The 23,828-nt window shown below is 40.7% G+C and overlaps 1 protein-coding gene across 3 annotated transcripts in view; it reads right to left on the bottom strand.

The window, feature by feature from the left end:
* The window catches only part of UNC13B (unc-13 homolog B), a 208,215-nt gene that overhangs the window by 153,610 nt on the left and 30,777 nt on the right, over positions 1 to 23,828 (bottom strand). For all 3 annotated transcript variants that reach the window (XM_027906490.1, XM_027906498.1, XM_027906507.1), the window contains exons 4-7: positions 21,149 to 21,266; positions 20,076 to 20,199; positions 12,105 to 12,175; positions 9,465 to 9,522 (exon numbers count right to left, since the gene is read on the bottom strand). In XM_027906490.1, the coding sequence (XP_027762291.1) occupies positions 9,465 to 9,522; positions 12,105 to 12,175; positions 20,076 to 20,199; positions 21,149 to 21,266 (371 nt within the window). The remainder of the gene's footprint in view (positions 1 to 9,464; positions 9,523 to 12,104; positions 12,176 to 20,075; positions 20,200 to 21,148; positions 21,267 to 23,828) is intronic.

Genomic DNA, 23,828 nt, shown 5'->3' with positions numbered 1-23,828 from the left:
AAACAAGAAAGACGTTGACAGAACTCTGCACTGAGTTTTGATTTGCTGTAATCAATAGTTCCCATTAAAGACAACACAATTTCCTATTAATGTATAAGTCAAACAGTATCTTTTGTGTATCTCATTCTTGAAAATCTCAAGCCACTAACACATACAATAGCAACTCCAGCACATCCTTTCATCAAAAAGTCTGTATCTCAGGTGAACAGTAAGAGACAAGGGAGGAACGTTCAGACCTCTGGATCAATACTAAAGATCCAGAAAAACTCTGTTGTGAGAGAACTTTATTGCAGTCAGGCTACTTATTAGTGAAACCCATGTAGTTATTCACAAGTGAATGCACATGTAACATCCAAAAAAAACTGGAGAAGAATTAGCAGAATTTCCCAAAGAGGTATGCAGATCAGAAAAATCACAGAGGAAATGGAGCTTACCTGTCCTGCAACTTTCACAAAGACAAAACACCCAGACTGACAGCCTCTGCACAAACCCCTGTAATCAGTCTGTGTGGAGGGAATGAGTGGCTCTTCAAGGGAAAACGGAAAGCTTGACCCCTGAAATCAGATCAGACTGTTCCTAGCCCTTATTTCCTGGACAGTAAAAGGTCTGATGGCAAAAACCATCAATGACCGAAGTCATTGTTTAAAATTGGAACAATGAGAAAACCACCAAGTGCTAAAAACAAGCCTTGTGGATATATGGTCTGTCCTTGGAGGAGAAACATTAGCACCTCCTGCAGACTAAGAGTCCTCAGACTGACAGTGATAACCCTGAGCCAGCTCACTGCTGGCCACCTGGCCACCTTACTGCTACCAAGTTCCTTATGAACAGCATGAAAACCCCACAGACTTTCCATGCCCAAACAGCAGTTGATTCCAAGCAGAGCAGGGTGAGGAGAAGAGTGGCTGCCATGAGACACCAGCTCCTTAAACTGCAGGTTTCACACTGAGAAGTTGTCTTGGCTAACCAGGGCGTGCTACAGCTAGAGAATGATTGGAAGACAATACTGCAGAAGCAAACAGAAAGAGATGCAGTAACAGAGAGTAAGGCAGAAGTTCAAAACTCTGCTTTTGTTTGTTTTTACTAACACCCACTTCACTTCAGCGTCTAACATTTTGGAAAAAAAGATGAATTTATTAAAGATTCAACACATATGCTGCTTCATTTAAGATTCAGGAGCTAACAGTATATATCTCAGTCCTTCAGCATAATCGCAGAAGACCTGGGCTGACAGTCTTGATGTTTTGAAGGTTAATGAAAACAGAATTTCCTTTTAGCCTTTTCAAGTTGTTTTTCTGCTTCATAAAAATAACATGCATAACCTCAATTTGTTAAGAAAAATCCCTTCCAGATCACCTTTGGGAAAAAATTTAAACCCATACTAACTCGAATTAAAAACACCAAGAAGTCCGGACAGATAAAAATTGGAAATTTATAATCCTAAAACCATACAACAACACGCACTAACACTAGAATAGATGATACACACCAGTCAGACTGGTTACTCTATGTGCTCTTAAATACCAACAGTGTGTGTCTCGGTTATCACATTATTTTGTATTCATAAGTTTCAGTACTCAAAAAATGAGGTTTCATATAAACCTCCAATTAAGGACTAAGCAATGCCAGCAGCCTGGTGCCTTGGAAGCTACAACATTTTTGTCATTAACACATTTTATAAAGCATATCTAAGTTCCCACAGTTAGCTGAACATAACATATGCTTGTTCTGTGTCTCAGTTATGCAACTATTCAAGGAGGAACTCCTCCTCCCCACTTCACACTGTCAAGTCTGGATCAGCAGGGACACTGTAGAAAAGCAGAATATTCCAAGTTCTTAATGCAGTCTAATTTGACTGCTTGTGTGCCATTTTGTTTCATTGCTGTTTACAAGTCTCTGAGAGTGGCTGGGACCTACTATCCTTGTCAGAACATTATCATTTACTGCTGTCCGCTGCTTACAGTCATGCTGGTGAATTATTTAATCACCCTGTTGTATCCCATGCTGAGCACAGACAGAAATCATCTAAATAAGTTTATAAAAGCAAACAAAGCTCAGGACATTGCACCATATTTGGTGGTAATGACATACTGTTTGTAGAATACAAACAGAGCTGGGAAAGCCCTGCTCAGTTCTTTTTTCTAGGTTTAATAAACCTCTTTTTCCACTGGCTAATTCCCTAAACACAGTGTGCACAGATCTCAGATTCCACAGAAATCCACATTCTTTTAGTGTTCAATGCAATTCCTAACACTAAACAGGTGGTATTTTAGTGGAATGAGCTTCTAAAATACACTGAATAGGGTTTTAGAAGGAAGTCAATTTTTCAGTAAGCAGGATGACCAAGAGGGTTTCATAACAAGTAGCACTATTTCCAGCTCAGTTTTGGAACACCACAGACGAGGGCTAAGGCCTTTGCACAAAAGGAGACAGCAAAGCACATGAGGGAAATGAGTTAAAAGGAGCTGGCAGAGACAATGGCACGCACTAGAGTGCGACATTAGAGTACTTCCCCCCCCTTCCTCCCTCTGTTTCATCACATTCAGCTTATGGTGAGATTTTGGAGTATTTTATTTCACTACATGAAAGGGCCCTTCTGGCAACCTTTACTATGGCTAAAGAAAATCAGATTGAGAGCTGAGAATTTAAGTCAGGCTGGGATCACCACGTTAGGGTACCCACTTAGCTACTATAAGCTGGTGCAACTGATTAATAACCACAGCAAAAGAATCAGGCAGAGCTCCACCTAGTTTTGTTCACAATGGAAAAACTGTAACATTTCTATCACTGCACTGATACCTAACAGAGCTGTCTTGTCTTAAAAATTTTACGCAGACTAAGAGATGGAAATACAAGTATTGGCAAAAGATTTATATACTCCTCATGAGATACAATTTTGGAACACAGTGGATCACTTAACATTACATATATATGCATAATAGTAAAGAGGAATATAATGTTCTACAGCAGCTGGGATACAAGACAGTGCATTTTTTTCTTCTGATTTTCAATCTTGGACTTTGAGTACAAGCCTTGTTGCTCAAGGACGCATACTTATGGCTAGTGCATAAAACTGGGCAATAATTTTTCTTATCAGTTTAAAACCTTTAATCTAATTTTTAAAAAGTTTATATTTCACTGTGGCAGCAAAATTCAAATTAATTTCCTCCTATTGCTATGACATTAAAGGATGACTAATAAAGTTTTAAAGTCCTTAAAAAAATCCCCACCAAAAAAAAAGGCAGCTTTGTCTAGTGCTGAAGTGCACTAGACAAATTATGAAAGTTAGAGAGTTTAACTGAGCATTTGCATTGTTTGATCACTGCTTACAGAGACACACATCAATGTTAGCAATGTTCGGCATTTCAGTAGGAGCTTTACATTTGGGGTTTATTTAAAAGTCAAAGTTTTATGTCCTTGTCACCACTTTCAGAATACAGCCTGTATTCTAGGAAAACAACAACTAAAAAGAGGTATATTTAGGGGATCAGCAACAAAAACAAAGCCCTAGAGTTTTCTAGAGTTCAGTAGTAAGTCAAACTTTGGTACTGTATAATCTCCTAATATAGCCAGTATTTTTATTTTTAAATTCCATTTGCCAAGTACTTTTCCTTAGACATATCCAGTCCTGAAGTAGCATTTTACCCTAAAATTGCAAACAGGCATTTTGCAGTAAGACCTTGAATCTGCGTTCCTTTTAGCAGACCTATCATGCCTTTAGCCAGCCCTGAGAGTGAGTGCGTTCCTTTTAGCAGACCTATCATGCCTTTAGCCAGCCCTGAGAGTGAGTACCACAAAGCCACAAGAAAACAAGTCTCCCAGAGGGGATTCATCCTAAACAAAGAGGAATGGGAGCTGCCAGTCACTCAGAAGCAGAGAGGCCAAAGAACTCGCTTTCCCAGCCCATCAGCAAATGACCACAAAACAGCTCATACAATGGTTTCCCTTGTAGAGAGACTAAAGCAGTTTTTTCTCAACCTAACCACTTATGTATACTGTTTTGAATTACACTAAACAATTTTCAAGGACTATTGTAACTGCACTGTGGCCAGAAGTTCTACCCTTACTGGAGCACAGCTTTTCAATGACTGCAGCACGATCTCTACTGTCACCTACCCTTGAGAAGTGTAAAATAATCATTGACTTCTTCTTCACCCTTCCCAAACCGGCCTGGTCTAGAGATGCCATAGGTGTCTGCTGACCTCTGTTGTTTAGGTGCAGAATCAGGCTGCTAACCATCCAAAAAAAAAAGGGAAGAATCTAGATGTATAGCCCACACCTCTACAGCAAGAAGGGCTGTGGGGCTGTGTCACCACCCAGCAATCTCAGACAACTGTGCTGCCTGACCCTCCACAATCACAGATCACATATCTCTATGAACGATCAAAAGGGTCAAGCTGTGGCCTGCTTAAAAGTGTTTTGATTCTGCCCAGCCTTGAGATACTGGTATAGCAGATCACTTTTCTTTTACATATCATTATTGAAGAAGAAAACAAAATTTTTCTCAATAGGATGTCATTTCAGCACATTTGCTGACAAAGAGTCAGTTCATCCAGGAGCAGGGCTGGATACCCATAACCCAGTGGCACATTAAAGTCAGCAGAAAGATGCCAGTATCCACAGTAAACCATCAATGTGGATGGCATCAGGGCTTCCTGGGGAGTCAGGGCCAGGGAGGGCAATCTTTGGGCTTTTTACCAGACAAAACCACTGATGAGCACTAGGGAAAGAACCGTCATCTCAGCATTAGAGTCCCTCTATTCAGAGGAATTCACAAGCCTTCCTGAAGCACCAGTGGAATTTGAGTTCCTAAAAGGAAAACTAGAGGGCATCAGGACCGAAACCTCTCGAAGTCAGCCTTTAAGGTACCTTTGAAATAGTAGCAGATATGTAGGTATTAAAAGAATTTTGTCTTACATATTGTGCAGAAATAGATTTCCTCAAGTATCAGTGGAGGAGAAGGGTCACCACAATAAACTTATCTGGCAAAAAATGCCATCCATTCCTACGATGTGTGTAGAATGTTTTGCCAGATTTTAAGTGGATAAAAAGCTGCTTGTGTATCTAAAACAAAAACTGCAGCATTTTTCTTTCTGCATGCATGTGCACACACAAAGGGAGCATTTAGAGATGTAATCTTGCTCCTTTCTCTCTCCTCTTACCACAGACAAAGCACAAGCTAGGTTTGGTTCTTTTTGTGGTATAACATTGTATCAGAAGTTTTTTCTCCTTTTTTTGCTGGTATCAATTCACAATCCAGAGTCAAGCAACAAATTCCCCTTCTTCTGATAAAAAAGAATAACAAAGCTTAAATATTTATTTTAAATATATTTTATATATTATTTTATATATTAAATAAATTTTAAAATATTTATTTTAAAAATAAATAAACAAAAAAAAACCACCAAAACTACCCTCACACACATATTAAAAAAATAAAAATAAAAAATGGGAAAACAAAAACCACCACCCACTACAGCCCTGGTAACCAGGGATTTTACAGAGTAAAGGACTAAAGGAAATGGAAGAAAAACATGTATGAAGAAAAGCGACAATAAAGCATTCTCAGAAAGATGACAAGAAGACAGACATAACTGGTTGATTCAGTGGCACTTAGGTTATCTTTCCTGAGAATCTGAACAAGCCTGCTCTCTTCCAGATTTGTAAACTCCCTGACAAATGGTGTAGGACAGTATTTACAGTAGCTGATATTAACCACGTCTGCCAAACCTTTTCTGTAAAGATGCAGAATATCTTTCTCATCCTGCTTTGGACTGTGACTGATCCAAGTCAGAGCTGCATTTAAAACTCTCACAGCGTGACTCACTTATAGATTATAATGGACTTTTATGTTGCCAGAAATGATCTTGAGCATCCAAGGAAAACATATCTACAACTCTCCATAATAAATAACTTAAAGCTTATTGACTCAATGCCAAAGTAATCAAATAACACTTCTTCAATCTGCTTCATTTAAAGTGAATTTCAGACAATAAAACCTTGTTTCTTTTTTTTTTTTTTTTTAATTAACATTTAATTTCAGGTTGCTAGTAAAAGCCAATATGGGGATGCTTCAGTTATCCAACAATGACATATCAGAATATTAAGAATTACGACTGCATTTAACAGAAAGGCAAACAAAACTGGATCCATGGGCACTGTAATGCTTTGCTTATGGCTTAGGATCACTGACAGTTAAATCAGTTGGATGCATGCAATCTTTCTGGGGCAGGAGAAATATATAGGGAAGCACAGCAGTTGGGAGGTAAAAATGAAATGGTTAAGTATGATAAAGGAAGAGACAGGAGTGCCAAAATCAGCAGGGCTTAGAAGAACCACCTGCTTCATTTAAGAATAGGTAGGAAGCCCAAATACTGCATTACCTCAGAAATTACGGGTCAGACTCTTCCAAGAACAAAACAGCATTTGAGACTGTGAAAGTGGGCCTGAAAGCCCAAAAACCTCTGGAAAAATTGGAGCTCCTAGTCTGGGCTGAGATTTCCCATGGTACCATGCCAAGGCAGCAGCCCATACATACCCAGAGACAAAAATCCACCCTCACAGATCAGAGAATAGCTTTGAGACAGGACCCACTTCTCCCACATCCTGTTTCCACCCATCTCCCCCTGTGTACTCTGGGTGGGGGAGAACAGAACAAGTTGTATCCATGCAGGAAGAGGGAAACAACCATGAGAAGGTGGTTGGGGAAAGGGAACAGACATGTCTGCAAACTACAGAGGCAGAAAAGGGCATAAGTGTAATCTAATTTTAACCTACGAGGAGGACATGTATTTCTCTATTTAATGAAACTGATCCTTCCTGCTGGAGTAGGTTTTCTCTAGCTAGAACAAGGATGTCAAAACATTCTTCTGAGACCTGCAAGAGGGATAAGCAGGATACCAGTGACATGTGCAGTTTTGTACCATTATTTTTTTAAATGCAAGCTGTATGATGTGTTTTGCATCACTTTTGTTCTATAGTGCACCAGGTTGGGTTTTTTTTAATCAGTTTTGTATTTTTTAGGAGGGGGAAGGCATTCTTGTGGGGTAAAAACTACTCACACTGAGAATTTCTCTTTCTCCTTCTAAAACCTTAGTCTGATGTCCAGCTGACTGTGTCCTGATCCCAGCAGTGACCATATCTCATCAAGCACATTGTGATGGAAAATTGGATAGTCTTGCAAGTGTTCTTAAAGACGTTTGTGTTACATCTAAAAATATAGCTACCAATTATTTAACTACAGGGTAAGTAAAAACGCACCATACTGGACACATTTTAGGGCAGGCAAGGACACCCACCCTGCTCCTGTGTGAAAGGGGTTGAGCTCCTGTGTCACATGCAAAGGTCAGGTCAGCTTTCAATAGACACAATCAACGCATCTTCTGGGTTAAACTCTTGAGTTCTCAAGGACTGTGCTACAGTCAGGAAAGCTGACAGTTCCTATGCACAGGTTGATGCAGGGAGAGTTCATTTTCAAGAGTACCTCTATATTAAATGTCTAATTTACATTTTTCCATGTAAACAGATATTCATAGATGCCAGATACTTGCAGGCAGTAAATAAGCAAAAGTACATGCAGTGCCATGAGCTTTATTGAAAATTCTTAAATACATTAACCACATACTGCTACGAAATGTTTAACATCCATTCTAATGATGTTTAAATCCCATGAATGATTACACTAATTCTTGTGTGACATTAATGTTCAAACCAGGGGCCTTCAATTAATTATTGTAAAAGGTCACTTTCTAGGAAGATGCAGGCTGTTAACAGGCAGCACAAAGAGAGCAGCTGCAGTGCTGCTCTTCACTGTGTCTGTCTGCGAGAGCCCAGTTGGTTCTCCAGGGGAGAAATGGGCTACAGGTAGATGTAAAAACACCCTGCTGTGAGAACAGATGCAGACATTTTTTCCTACACAGAAGCATTCCTTCTAATTTACCCATACATCCCAATAATTAGAAGAGCCAATGAAACCAGCCTCTCCCAAACAGAAGCAAAGTCCAGGGCACAGAGCCAGGAAAGCAATTTCAGCAAATAGCACATTCATTTTTTCAGTGTTTCACATCAGACAGCTTTTCTTTGACCTTTTGGCATCAGGGGTTCTGCACACTATGCTAATATGATTTAATAAAATATCTGTTTCTCCCAAAATGTTTCTTATTTGTAGGCTTAACAAATCAATTGTGACCTTTTGACTATTTAAAAAACAAAACAAAGCACAAAGAAACCCACCCAAAACAGATCACCAACAAAAAACAAAAAAAAAAAAAAAAAAAAAAAAAAAAAAAAAAAAAAAAAAAAAAAAAAAAAAAAAAAAAAAAAAAAAAAAAAACAAACAAAAAAAAAGTGCTTTATTCTTTACATACACTTTTTTTTTTTTCAGAAAGGGAGAACACATTCAGTGTTACCTAGAATGAAAGCACTGATGGAATACTTTCATATGGAACTTTGTACATTTTCCAGCTACACAGCACATTTGGATTTTCTAAGCAATTGGTTAATATCCATATTTTGTTGAAGATTCTTTCAAGATAACATTACAATACTATACAGAGTAATTAATTCTACTCAAAAAAGTAAACAGCAATTAGCATTTCCTAATGTTATCAGTTTTGAGGAGATCCTATAATCAGCCTAATGGATAAACAGCCTGCAATGTGTAATATGCAAGTCTTACAGGATTTGAAGTAGAGGATAAAAGATTTGTTTAAATTATGAGACTTGAATTTTATTAATGTTGTTGCCAAAAGTAGATAAGACATTCACAAGAGACATCACTGAGCTTTCATCTATTGTACGTTAAAAGCAGTGTTTGAGAAATCTAATTTTGCAGACCATCAGATACAGCATTTCCTAGGTTATTTTTCCATCCACGTTTTCAGAAGCATAAAAAAATGCAAGATGAGATAAGCAGAAATTAGTAAAAGTATTTTTTCCATCCATCAACGCAGCATTGAAAAGTAATATTAAACAAATTAGACATCAAGTACACAAACCTCTGGTGCATGTTAAAAGGCTACCAGCAGTACTTCTCTCCATCTACTTTCTGCCTCTTCAAATCTTACTAAACAGTAATAAAAATAATATTTAACACAGGACTTTTAAAGATAACACATTTAAAGAGCCTGACTTAGGCACGGGAAAAAAACCCGGCATTTTCTTACAGGCATCAATATTATGAGGCTCTGACAATCCAGGTGACTTTGAACACATTTTCTGTTCCTTTTGCACATGAGGGCTCCAGCATGTTAAAGACTCAATGCCTGACTTTACTTCCTTGCATCAGAAGCTTTAGACAAGCATTTTGAGGAGCATAGCTTTTCATAACTGACAAAAGTTACTGGCTGCACAGAGATTTAAGTACTTATTGTTCTGATGTATCATCACTTGATAACTAAGCACAGAAGGAAATTAAGTACACTGGAAGAGGAAAAAATATTGAGAAGAAATAAAGTCTAACTTACAACACTGGGAAGCAGCACTGGGCAATGGTTTCTTCTGGACTTCCTCCTGAAAGGAATACTAAAGGAGGAAAAAAAAATAGGAAAAAACACAGATGCATAAAAAAGCAAATGGTAATTCTGTGAAACAGCTTTCAGAGTACAGCATGTCACACATAAGAGAAAATATACCTGGTAGTATCAAAGCATAATATCTATAAGGATAATATCTATAATATATTCTGTGTAATATAAACACACTCCCAGAAGTGTCCTTTTTTTTCATGCTAAAATCACACGTTACAAAGTGCACATCTTGTTAGGGTAAAATATGCTTTACTACAAGCACAGGCCCCTGCTATCAATTGTGAGGCCTCAAATTAGACACCTAAAAGACCTGATTCTCCACACCTCGATGTCGGTGTGACAGGGAGCTCAGAACTGAGTGTAAGCCTGTTTACGTTTAGACACTCCAGCACAGCTCCAACAGCTCAAAACTCAAGTGGGCTCACAGCAACTCTGCAGCAGGAGATGGAAGCAGTTAAATAATTAGTGTGCCTGGCAGGGTAGGAGCACAATGTTTGCCCAGCCAACACTTGCAAACTCTCTTGTGATCCACTTTGCATCCAAAGTGAAGAATTTTTCATCTCATTTAATACCAAATTAGAGAAAACAGAGGTATTTCAATTAGCCAGCTTTGACTTTTTACAAAGCTGTTTGCTACAGCATCAAAGCACTCCCAAGGGGAATGACAGTGATTTTATTTTGTTATTCTATCTTGTATTACATAGAGATACGAGAAAATTGGGACAATTGACCGAAATAATGAGAGCAGTCTTTGCTGAAAAAAAAGGCCTGACAACAAAGGAAGTGCCAAATGTAGCAAGCTGGTGCTGCAGCCTGTGCAAAACAGGGCCACCAGACAGTCTCTCCTTGGATTTGGTAAGGATTAATGGCCAGTTCTTTACAGGGAAGGTGACAACCCGCAGACTTCCGCTGTGGTTATCTTCCAATCTGTGCTATTTAAAATGCAGAAGGGATTCTGAAAGGTGGTTAGTCTTGTCATCAGCAAACTGCCAACCCACTGAGTTAATCAGGATTGTGAAAACAAGAACTGCCGGATCTGACAGCACTGACTGGTTGACAAAGCAGTGAAAGGAAGTCTGTTGATGAGCAATTTCAGAAGCACAGGACAGCAACGGGTTCTGAATTATTATACTCAGAGATCCCAAAATGGCAGCAGTTTGTTCTTTTTAAGGCATCAGCCCGACGGCTATCAGCAGTCCCAAAATGAAAACTGAGTATTGTTTGTAGGAAGAGAGGCTGGAAAGCATTTTTATCACACCACATGAACTCCAAATGAACCTGTTTATTGAATACTGCTGTGCAACTTCAGTCTGTTCATTCATTGTCTCAGAGACAGTTGAACTTAACATACAGAAAGGAGAAAGGCACAAAGTTGCTCTGCACCATAAATACCATTGTGCAGACCAGGATTCTGCAGCCCAAGAGATAGGGTCTGTAAAGATGAGTGGCACAGAGTGGATGCATGAGGATCAGTCATTTGATTTGCCCAAACAAACCTGCCAGCAGCTGGTTTCACAACATTGGGTTCATTTGCCCAGAGCAAGTAAGGTGTTTCTTCAGGCAATGCACAATTAAGGTGCTGAATTCTTTTGCTACAACACACAACTGATCTGGGTGCATTGAAAAGGCAACTGCCATCCACAAAAGAAAAATCCATTGAGTGCTGTTAATTACAAGAATACTGCCTCTGGCTCTGGAAGTTCCTGAGCTACAAGTCACTGCCAATTAGAGGAATATGTAATAAAGATCTCATCCGCATTCTGTGTGGCAGACAGACATGGGACAAGAACCTTAGGTCAGACACTTCAAAGGTGTCCTTACATTTTTTCATTTTCTCACTGGTGACACACAACAGCCACAATAAATTTGAGACCATTAGGTCTCAAAAAAACAGAGACATTATTTTTCTACTGGTATTTGACAAAAGTATGCAGATGAATGGCATGGCAGGGAAAGGGAAGTCTTAGGGTATCTCTCAGCAAGTACCAGCTCAGTGAAGCACTAGAGGGCACCTTTGCTTCACTGAAGTACCTGGCATGAACTGCTCCTACAGCCCACGGGAGCAGGGAGGCACCCCAGCAGGATCACTGACAGGACAAATCACAGACTGAGCTTTTTCATCGACTTCCAGAGGTTCTAAAGCCTCTAGGAAGGCAGGAGGTTGCCCCAAACATTTTTATCCACTGAAAAATTGTTCTGTCCTCAGTCAAAAAGAAAATCCACCTTATTTTCCTTCATCTGCACAGTAAAACAAATGTCTCGAACAAGGAGCAGAAAAGAACAGATGAAGGATCCCAGAAGAAAAATCTCCCAAAGTCCTTGTATCGGCAGAATATTCTATAAGTTATCTTGGTACAGAAAGAGACCTATCAAAGGGTTTAAGCAAGCACCATCTTCTTACTCAATGATGTTCACATCAACACGTGTGTATGGGTTTTTTTAAAATGATACATTTCTGGTACAGGCATTAACATGTTAAATCTTACTTTGCAAACAATCACAGGGATTCAATACAAAGAATAAAAGCAAGTTATATTGCATTCAGGGCTACATTAACATTTCAATTTAGATATTTACCTCATCATCTCCCAGTGAATTTATTTGTTCCAATTTTCTGGTCCAGTATCTGGCCTCTTCTTCAGGAATATCTATACCAAAAGAGTAAGTCACACCACCTTATTAAGGAGGCCAGTTTGCATTTATTACCATTAGCATTAAAACAGGGAGAGTAGTCCAAGATCACACCACAAAAAAACCCCATGTGATTTTGAAGAAATAAAACTGTCTTAGGTTAGCACTTAGATGAAAAAACAAACATTGTAAATAGTAACACAGTTCAAGGGCTTACATTGCTTTCATGTTTAAAGCTGATTAACCAAATGCACACTGCACAAAGGTAGGAAAGAGAAAGACAGACTGGCTCACATTTAATTCAAGTATTAGTTTCATGGAGAGCCATTATGCAATGATATTTTAATACACTTGCTACATGCCTGACAACACATAAAAAGAGCCTCTTCTGGAGGCTTTTATAACCTCAACAGAACAAGGGCTCCCTTTGAATAGCATATCTTACCTACATACCTGGTGTAGCACAAATTAAAACACAAAAACTAAATGGTCTCTTTTATACCTTTGCAGGCAATAAGTCAAATCTTTTGAGGTAAAAAACAGTGTCACATAGGCAGTCATATTCACTTGAAAGCACATTCCTATTTCTACACCACATCGCAACTTCATTGTGAAATGAATCACAACAACACTTCTACCTTCTAGAAGATTTATTGAGTGGATGACTGGCAGCAAGTAGCGAGCATTATCACCTTTATTTTGGTAACTATTTCTATTCTCTATTTCACACTTTGACGTAATACAGTGTCCTAATGGAACACAGACTTCTGCCACCCAAAATTTCACCTTTCAGAGCGCACCCTGGGAGATGGAGACGAACTGCTGTGAAAAGCTTAACACAAAATTATTTAGGGATGGGGTGATGTGAAATCACTGGAAAAGGAAAAAAAGGTTATGGGTTTGTTTTATGGGGTTTTTTTTAAGCCACTCAACATCCCTGACTGTAACAACTTCTGAAATCCGACTGCAGCTGCCCCAGTGCAGAAACTTCAAAGCTCACAGAGGAAGGAAGTGGAGGGAGTGCTCCAGTGAGACAGAAACCGCCAGCCCTGTAAGCCAACAACAAGATAGTGCTATACCAGTTCAGCTGGTTTTCCCATCCCCTGTAACGCTTTACACTCCCAGGTGGCCTCAAAAGGAGCCAAGTTTACATCTAAGAAGTTTGTTTTCCTGACAAGAACTGCACCCCATGACCACCACCACATTGGTGTGCTCAGCTATGCATTGGCAAGCAGGGGAGAAGCAGGCTTGGGATGGACTTCTGATGAAAAGGTGATTCTGAAAGTTACATCCACTCTCACTCCTGAGAGAAAAAAGAACAGGATCTATTGGCAGGTGAGCATTCAATTGGAACTACGCTTTCAGGAAGGACCAAATATTGTTTTCTTCTTGTACTTTGAGGGGATATCTGTCCTACATGTGTCCTCTCTCAGCCACACAAACACATCTTATGAAGGCAGTGGCCCCAAAATATTGGAGATAATAGTGGCCAGTGTATTAGAACATGAACCACTATTAACAGGAACATGCCAGACTTAGTGGAATTTCAAGTTTCAGAAGTAGGTATTTCCTTGGACTACAAATTCAAGTCTACACCTCTGTAAGGGAAACACCACTGTATTTTTATGCAACTAGCCTCACCCAGACAAGGGGATAAAACAGTCCCCACTTGACAAAGTTTTATGGAATCTTAATCCCTGGTTCCAAAAAAACTGCATCAAGCAGGAAAAAAGATAACCTATTTCTCCTTGTTTGGAGGGAGACCAAAGTAATTTACCCTAACCATAACACACAAAGCAAGTTGCTCTTCCTGGTGTACAGTACATTACTTTGTTGTTAAGTCCTAACAGAAAACGAGGTAAGAGAAACACGAGAGCGCCTTCCAAAACTGCAAGAGTTGTAGGAAAACATGTTTTTTATCATCAGGGCTGTAGATCACAGCAGCACAGATTTATTAGACAAGCTCTACAGAAATCAGGGTTGGCATTCAGGGCAAATCTGGATAGAACTGACCTAGAAAGAAGACATCAATGAACTGAACATCTATCAGCACACAACCTGATGAGATTTAGGAAGACAAACTCTAACAAGGACCTGAAACAATCAAAAAATTATAGCAAAGCCCATGGAACTGTCTTTGAAAGGCAACAGTTCTCTAGGACATGAAGAAAAATTCATGAATTGAGGACTAAAGGTCAGAGCCTACCTTGTATCCCAAATGCCCATTTCATAAGCAGAGCTATCAGATTTTTACTGCAGGGTTGCTGCTTCTATTGAAACAGATTCTTATGCAAGTCAGAGATAAAAATCTGCTACTGTCCAGACACTAGCTGCTTCAAGGGCATCATCTTGATCTTAGAGAAACTCCTGTCATCAATACTAATGCCAGTACAATTACTGCACAGCAAATGTTAAACATGAAGCAACTGGCCTATGACCTTGATTCAAGTAACCTGCCCAGATGAAGAGATCCCAATGACACAGAATTCTTGATATTTTGAGGAAGCAGTTTATTTTTTCCTTTCACAATTCTGTCGTGTCCCAGCTCAGCCAGCAGTTTTGTTGAAGCTCATTCTTTGGAAGGCAGAGAAAAGAAATCCCTATTACAGAGATCACCGACCACTTGCCAGGCCACATCCATCGACCAGCAACAATCTGCTGGTCATGACTGCTCAACTTTGATTACAATGGAAATTACTCTGCTACATTAACTTTTGCTTACAAGACACAAATGTGGAAGTAGTCCAAAAAGAGGACACCTGATGCCAGCTCTGGACTCCACCAACATCACACTTGGTGAACAAAAGGAGCAAGGCCACATGTCAGTGGAACTAAACTGCTGAGTAAGAACAGAGAGGAGATGGGCAGGTATGTCCAACAGCTTTTGGAGCTTACTAATTTGATGCTAACACAGAAGTGTTGCAAGCTTTACTGCCCTTGCTCCTACTGCCATCCTCAGCTGGAAGCTGAACCCCTTGTTTTCTCTGGGCTCCTGGTGTTAGGGAGCAGTGAAGTCCGGTTGCTCCCCAAGGGAGGGGGGGATCCCCTGGCTGGCAGGGCAGGGGACTTGCCAGTTAGGGTCCTGTCCTTACAAAACCTGAGCAAGGTGAGCAGAGCAGGCCCAGAGATCACGGTAAGGTTCAACGAGGAGCCCAGATTGACAGCCAGGTCCGTGGTGACAAGGCAGGTCTGAGGTCAAGTCCACATATTGGCCTGAACCAATGGGGTCCCAAAAACAGGCACAGACATGGCACTGGCTGGGGTGTAACTCCCACAGCATCACTCAGGATTGAAGGCTCAGAGCCAAGCTGAAGTGGGATTCCTGGGCCCACAAGCAGAGGTGCGGGTGGAGGTCCCAGGTGAGGCTGCTCAGAGCAAATAGGACATATCAGTGTACGTACCCATGGCCCTGACACCTGGATACAGACACACACAGAAATGGGGACACAGCAGTACAGTCGCTTATCAGACTGAGGAAGGAAACAGAGAAGAATTTGGTGCGTCTGTATAGACCACTCCACTCAGTTATACCCCCTGAGGCCCTAAACATGACAGTATTCCTGCTTAGAGATCTCCAGCTTGGCAATAAACAGGCATTTCAGTCCTAAAGCTTTTCTTTTCCTCAAGTTTAATGGTCCTTGCTCTAATCCTTGCATATCACCTTGAGCCTCCTGGGTTTTTCCCAGGTAGCAAGTCCTGGGCTGGGGCACACCCCAGCTCAGCATAAGAACAAGTGCTGAAAGTAAAAGTGATCACCTCTTTCTCCCCACTTTCCTACAAGCCTTCACCTGGCTTCCCCTCTTCCCAACCCCAATTTCTCCCCTTTTCCAACGTATGGGAATCTTCGCAGGTTCTCACTGAAATGACTTTGCCAAGCTGAGTGTTTCTTTCTGTTCAGTTCCTAAGACAACAAAACAGCAAAGCACATTTACTCCACCTGATGGCTGGATGCAGATCAACATGCTCCCAGCCTGGGAGTAATGAGAACACTAAAAGCATCTTCACTCCAATTATGAACTAGAAACTGCCTGGCACAGAACCAAACTGCTATAGTTTGGGAGCCAAAAGCATTTTTGAGTGCTGCATCCTGTGAGGGATTTGCACATAGTCATTGCACTTCTAAAAAAGGGGGAGAGAGTAAAATTGCTTCTAAACAGAACAATTTTACACTTGAAAAGCAGCATCCTGAAAAGTCTGTGCCAGCACACACTCACTGCATCAAAACAATAATAGCAAGACCGTCTTCTCTTTACCAGCAAATTTTCTAAGCCAACCTCAAAAGGTTTTCTCCCTTTCCTGATATGTCTGTCTTGTTCCTGAGATGAAACAGATATGATCAGGGAGAAACCTGCTCCAGCCTGTCTTTGCTCACAATCCCATGAAGAAGGCAGTTTACTGCCATTTTTAATAGACTACCAAACATAAAAATGCTTTGCACCCCATGGGTTAATATCAACTCTCACGCTTCACATTTCCCATGCCCACTCTTTACTGCACTTTTATGGAAGAGGATTTTCATTCGTTCTGTTTCTGTGAGACTGAACACTCAAGCATCTGGGGCTGGCAGAGATCATTAGAGGACAGTCTGACCCCCAGCACTGCAGTCCATCACACAGAAGGGTCCACAGGTCTGCCCTCTCCTGTATACCCCGTGCTGATGTCACACTAACGACACTACTGACAACAAGGTAAGAGCTGCATCTGGAATGTGCAATGGGACACACGGGGGATACATCAAGGTCTTTGTGCCACTAGAAATCTGGGCATTAATGAAGTTTAGATCCTGTATGACCTCAAAAAAGCTTATCTGAAATCACCACGAGCAGCGACTAAACTCTCATCAGCCTTTGTCAGGAGATGATTGCTTCCCAACTCCAAGCCTGGTAAATACTTAATGACTTTATAGGGAAAAAAAAAATCAAAAAAAATATCTAAGTTGTCTTCATCATGTACTACCACTACCAGCACCAGCATGTTCTACATTTATTTCAGCTTTAGCTGTTGCCAGTCTCCAGAGTACCAGAAGAAGAGATACCAGGAAGGCAGACTCTTGAATATATCATGTGGATGCAGAAAAACAAACCAGTTTCTAAACCTCACTGCATACACAGTTATGTTTTACATCATGAACTTCAGCTCTTCTGTTTCTCAAATCCATTTATTCTCTTTTATAAACCCTAAAAAACTTCTCAAGCTGCACCTAAGTAAAATGAAACATCTTAAATACATGGAATAACCAAGAGTACTGCATCCATATACATCTATATGAAAGAGAGCAGCCAGAAGTGATAGAAAAAGCACAGAAGCACAGCCAAACAGAACACACAGTTTTTGAAAGCTGCTATCCCAGACAGCAGTGTTTTACCCAACTTGAAAAGCAGCACAAGCTGTACATGGGAACACATATCGCTCTGCTTCTCCTATATCTACAATAGCCAAGAGATCTTCACCTGGGAAACAAAACATGATACACAATGTTCCTAAGTGTCACTCCAAACCTGTTGTTATTAAAATGTTGCCTCTATTGCGCTGCTGATGACTTAAGAAGTTCCACAGGCAGACCAGTGATACATTTAGTTCCCTGTGTAGGTTTAAAGCGGCAGTTCTCAGCTCATTTCAAAGAGTCTTAACATGCAGGGCGCTGAGAGCCCATATTGCTGCCATCCAGCTAAAGGGAAGCCAACGAGAACATCCATCGGGAGAGACGCAGAGGCAGCGCTGTGAGCTGAGCTGCCTCCCTGCATCTCTCGGAGGCCCACAGTACTTCGGGAAAGGAGACAGACCCTAATCCATCTTGCAGGGTCCTTCTCCATCCTAGAGGTGATGGCACGAGACGCTCAGCCATGGTGTTAAGGGAAGCACTGCTGGAGAGGGTGACACTCCCTTCCAGAGGAATATCACACCTCCTTAGTGCCTACTGCTTTTCAACCTGCCTCTGACCTTGCCATGGCAGGACACACTGAAAACGGAGACAAAGCAAAAACTGTAACACTCTTCAAGGGAAGAGAAGCAGAAGCCTTGAAAGACCTAACTTATCCACCCATTTTTTCCTGGACTATTTTATGAAATACTGGACAGGCAGACAACTTTTCACACTTTAAAATAAAACCCCTTCAACACAGTAACGTGGACTACCTGTTATTTCAGTATTTGGCAGTAAGCAAAGAAATAAGTACTTTAAATGGTCAAACTTTTGTTTTAAAAACAGAAGAATCACAAAAAATCTTGTTATCTACTTATTGCTCTGAACAAAATCCTACTTCTCCAAATGCAAAAATTTAAACTAGTAGTTAAAAAAAAAAAAAAAAAAAAAACACAAAAAACCACAACCTCCTGTGATTATAGTAATATGGGGAAAATACATTATTGCCTGAAATAGTTTTGTTTTTTAAAATCCAGATGCTCTAATACATTATGATTTAAAGGGAGTCTGGTTTTTTATACTTCAAAAAAATGTAATGTTGTTCAAAACATGAATTGCAGAAGAAAGCAAATTCACTTTTGGACCCTCTCTGAATACAAAGGGAGAAATCAGAACTTCATTTTCTTTTAAAGCAGTGACAGATTAAAAGCAACTGTGTCACAGTGAACTTAGATGAGAAGGCAGTGGCTACAAGCCTTGCCTTCAGCTGTGCTGTTCTGTGCTGTGTTCTGCCCCTCCCAGAAGCCTCAACACTTGCCCCAAACAATCAAGATTTCCATGTGAGGTGAAAAAAAGTGTGCTGTTCCTCCTCTTACATAACAAGCAATTTCAGTAATAAAATTCCCACTGGCAGGATGAAAGCTGTCAAATTTCTTTTCCCCTTTACACACTGGGCTGCAGTTAAAAGAGCAGTGCCATTACATCGATAGAACACTGAAGCACAATCACCCAGAGGACTGTGCACTCAGAATAGTACAGTCAGAGCACCAGATACAATTTGCAATGACTGTTGTGCTGCAGGGCCAAGGCCTGCATTCTCCCCTGCACCAGGAAGGGGGGTATGAGACTCAAAGGTGTCCTCACTCCTTCCCTAAACAGATGGCCAACCCTGACAGGTGCTGGGCAAATGCCAGCGGGTGCACAAATGTTCCACCCCTGCTCAAAGCACGGTACAAATTGCCCACACTGCCAAGGGGCTTGGCAGATAAAAAGAAGCAACAGGCAGAGAGAGAGAAATGATCCTTGCAATGACAGACAACTATGAAACACTTCAATGCCCAGTGCATGAAAAAAACACAATAGCACAAGCCCTAAAACATCATCTCTGTTCTTATCAGCTAAGAGCTGGAAAGAGAAGCTTTGTAAACCTGGGATGCATTTTGGCTAAGGCCTTACTTCTGGGGTTTATTTGGTTATTTTGTTTGCTTGTTTTTAAGTAAAATAAATTTTAAAATTATACACAACTTGACTTGAGATCTGTTTTCTCCCATTAGCTACTTTTCCATATTCTGCATTTTTCAACCCCAAGTAATTGCCAGAAAGGCACTTCTTACAACATCAAGTTATTTATATACTCTGCTAATGATAATGTTCAGGAGCACTAAGCATTAATGTTTGACTAACTGAACTGCACGCTTCTAAGAGGGCTTATGTGCACCTACCACAGAACAGCCCTAACAACGTCAAATTTAGACACAAAAAAGCAAATGCTCCTTGCTCAGGAAGAAAATGCGTGACTACACAATCCTGAAATACTGTTAGAAGAAGAACCTGCTACCAGTCTAAACATTCCAGCACTCAGGGATTTTCCAATATTCCATGTTTATTTGGATCTTGTTAGAAAGAAGCCCAACAAAAAATGAATATCAGTAATTTATCTCCACAGAGCTATACTGACTGAACTGAGAGTGAACACAACTTGATTAGAAAACTCAGTCTCCTTGCACTTTCTCTCCACTGTCAGCACTCCGGGTAAGTTATGGAAAAGCACTCACCAAAAGGTAATTCAAATCTTGTGTCCAGCAGAATTTTATGAGGAGTTGGGTTTTTGGTTCCACAGATCTCATCATGCTTCATTACAACTTCTGCCTCCAGCGTAGACCATTCCCCAGGACCTTCCTGTGGATCACGAGCCACATGTGAATGAACTTTCAAGTCTGAAGAACTTTATGCAGCAATTCTCACACATTTGCCAAAAGACTCTGGGAAGATCCTTACAGTATTATCAAAGCCTAGTCCTTTGTTTAACATCAAATTACACCCATTTAGCATGTGCTGGCTTTCTTCTTCCAAACTGGATTTCCTCCAAATCTCAGAGGCCTTTACCAGGACAAGCAGCAAACATCTCCTAGCAGAACTGCTGCCTTCTAAGTGGAATTACAAAGATAAGACCTCAAAGACAGGACCAAGGAATGCTTGGAGAGCCAGATCTTAAGCCACACTGCTGAGTGTCCCCACACTTTTCCCTTCATGGAAAATATACTCTCTCCCTGCTCAAATCCAATGGTCTTCTAATTAAATACCCTGAAATTTGAGTTAAAAAAACAAACATGTCTTGCTTAGCTGCAACAACTGCCAAATTCAGTAGTTAGAGCATTACAGACATTGGCACATCCCTCTTCCTAGTTTTTTCCATATATAAAAGCAACAGTAGACACTCTCTAACACTGCAATCAGAAGCCCTAAGAAGATGATGCAGACATACTCTGAGCCTACTCTGTCAGCTGAACTAAGACAGTCTTTAGCAGTAAGTCACAGAAATTTGAGCATCAAACTAAGCAGTCAGTCCTTAAGACTTTAGACACTTGTCACTTATGTGTTCCTTAACAAATTAAGCCCTGGGTTTTGTGCCCACACGACTAAAAAGAGACCAGAGACTTATTGTATAGGTTCGATTTTGGTCTCACTTCAAAAACAAAACCAATAAAATAAAAGAGCCTTCTCTGCTCACCCAGCCTTCCTGACTTTTCAAGTTTTGCTGAGGAGCTCAGCCTGGGCTGCACCAGGCCAGACTTGTAACACATTATCTATTAACACTGGAGCAAATAAAGTTCTGTGTGAGCTTAACCTCATCAGATTGGTGAATGGCCTTCAGAGCAATCCACACGGTCCCAACCAGGGTATCCCAGATCAGTCCTTTGTTCCATACTTCAACAATTAGTCCTAGGTCCAGTCGGTTGATCTCACTGCAAGAAAAGAAAAGGCATCACAGGTGAGAAAAAAAGAGAGTACCATGCAATTGAGTTTTAGGTTCCACATTACCAACATGATTATACCAGTGAACTCTTTCCACACAGCTATGTCAAGTTACAGAGAGATTCTAGAAGTCTGCGATCGAGGCAGCTCATACTCACAAAGGTCACTAGTTTCTAATAACTACACAAAGACTGCAGAGTAAAACCCAGAACTACGACATGCATCAACTGCCAGCTGGGAACTCATCCCTGCAGCTATGTACACAGGAGGAGGAAGTGTAACTTGGGCCAAAACCTAGGGGTGAGCTGTTCTTTGTCATCAGGCACTCGATTTCTAACAAAGTGGGTGTCTCCCTTGGCAGCACAGCAACACAAGTGTACTCTGCCAGGTGCAAACATGCCAATACTTACCTGTCAGTGGAGCTACCCCACGTCCAAAGTAACAGTCCCAAATCCACAGCGGCACCAGCAGCACTACCTATTGCTCAGGGCTGTGTTGCACCACTTCTTCTCCAGCATTAGCTGCTTCCACATGGCCACCGAGTGCCAAGTTCCTGGAAATAGTTTTCTGAAGGTTTTCAGGACCCTCTTCCCTCCCAGTAAGGAAAGAATGCACATCAAAATTGGCTTCTTCCCAATGTTTCATAGCATTTATACCTCTCTCTTCCATGCTGGTTTATAGCATGCCTACTTCAGAACAGCCTAGCTGGTAAAAACAATGAAGTAGAGAAGAATCCTGAACTGCCTGCTGATACACAACTGTCTCACACTTATCAGGAAGAAAGCCTATCGCTCCTAATTTTTTGAGCTCAGGGCTTCTCTTTAGTGCAACAGTTAATCCCCAAAAGTAGATATTTTGGACAGTCAGTGCTGCTGCCTCTCCAAATGTATCCATTTTACATCTATCAAGGAAGTTTAAAAGCATATTAGTTCCTAATTTCTATAGGCTGCCATCACGGCCAAAAAAAGAAAGAACCGCTGCAAATCCCAGCATCTATTTTAGCTCTGTCCCCTTCTTACAACTTTAAAAGTGAACACAGTATCTACAAGGCTCAAGACAAACCCTACAGCTACAGCAAAGCACATTATTATCTATTTTAAATCCAAGTGCTTCTGTTTGTGTTTGAGACACAGGAATTGAGCTCAGCAGTGTCCAGTGCTTGGGTGGTTCAGTCTACAGCAGTTCAAAATCAAGCTATTACATAGGTTTATTATGACTTTATTGCTAGCATCTTGTAATTCCAGCACCCTCTGTTTAGACAACGTTTCACGACTACGACCAAACTAACCACTGTACCAGCACTGCTCTGCCCTCACACTGCTTGCCTCTTGGAAGGTGATATTTATCTGACTGCAGAGGGATGATGACTGGCTGTCTGCAGGCTGGACTAGTGTGAGGGCAGAAAAGGAAGGGAAGGAAGAAATATTCTATTTTCAGTCACAGCATAAAACCACATTCTTTGCTTCAACATTCATGATCAGCATCTTGTTCTGTCAGTGTGACACCCAATGGGCTTCTGTACAGAACTCCACAGGATAGGTCACTAGCTAAGAATAATAAATGAAAATATTTTCTGTACAGTGGCTTTGATTGCCTTTGTGTCTCCCTTTCTCCACCTTCTGGTTAGATGCAGAATAGCCTCAGAGAACAAAGGACCTGAGACTGGAATTTGGTGTCCCTCCCTTTCCACATACTCATTGAATTTAGATAAAATACATTTCTTTAACATCAAATTAACCATCATGTTCTAAAATCAGTTTGCAGTTTCATTCAAGAGGTCCTTGCTGCAAATATGCAGTTCTTTTTAAAGCTGCTTTAAAATTAGAAGATGTCCCCAAAGAATACATTAAAATATTTTCCTGGTCTGGTAAATTATCAAATCTCAAACAACCCCAGAGCCCCAAATTCTGAAGTGCTATATCTCACAAGGAGTTTGGAAGAAAAAACAACAAACACAGAAAAAAAGAATTTTCTTCCTCGTAGTCTACTTTTCTAGTATGCCTCACAAAAAAGGTAAGCACAAATACAGACAGTAAAAGCATCCTTCCCTCAGAGAAAAACTACCACGTCCAAAATCCTTTTCCAACTCCAGAAAGAAAAAGGGCAAACTAGAGAACGGTAGTATTGGAATACCAGTGTTATTCCTCCTGGGACAACTTAACGCACACAGGATCATGCAAAACACGTTTGTTGCCACATGTAATATTTCTGACATAAAGAAACACCAGAACTACTGTGCAGTTGCCTGGCTAAAGCAGGGGTGATAATGGCGAGGTAGTTCAGCTAATATTCTGCTTTCATATTCCCTAGCAACTAATTACGGAGCATTACAATGACCTTACAGCCTGATAGCTCAGCTCCCAGCTGATACTGGAGTGCAGTTCCAGGAGCTCCTTGAGGGGAGGGAGGAGGAGCAACCCTGAGAGCCACGCCCAAGTGCCTTTCTTAAACCATCTCGGAGTAGTCTCCTCTGCAGCTGGCCATGTTTAGAGTTTGTTCCTGTCCACAAGATGAGCACAAACCACAGGCAGAGTGAGTTAGTAGTTTGGGTA

This window comes from Empidonax traillii, unplaced genomic scaffold (assembly GCF_003031625.1).
Source record: "Empidonax traillii isolate 1590-97213 ecotype Southwest subspecies unplaced genomic scaffold, ASM303162v1 scaffold26:size2357266, whole genome shotgun sequence".
Taxonomy (NCBI): Eukaryota; Metazoa; Chordata; class Aves; order Passeriformes; family Tyrannidae; genus Empidonax; species Empidonax traillii.
Note: the sequence above shows the minus strand (reverse complement) of the source record. Positions and strands in the feature narration are given on the sequence as shown.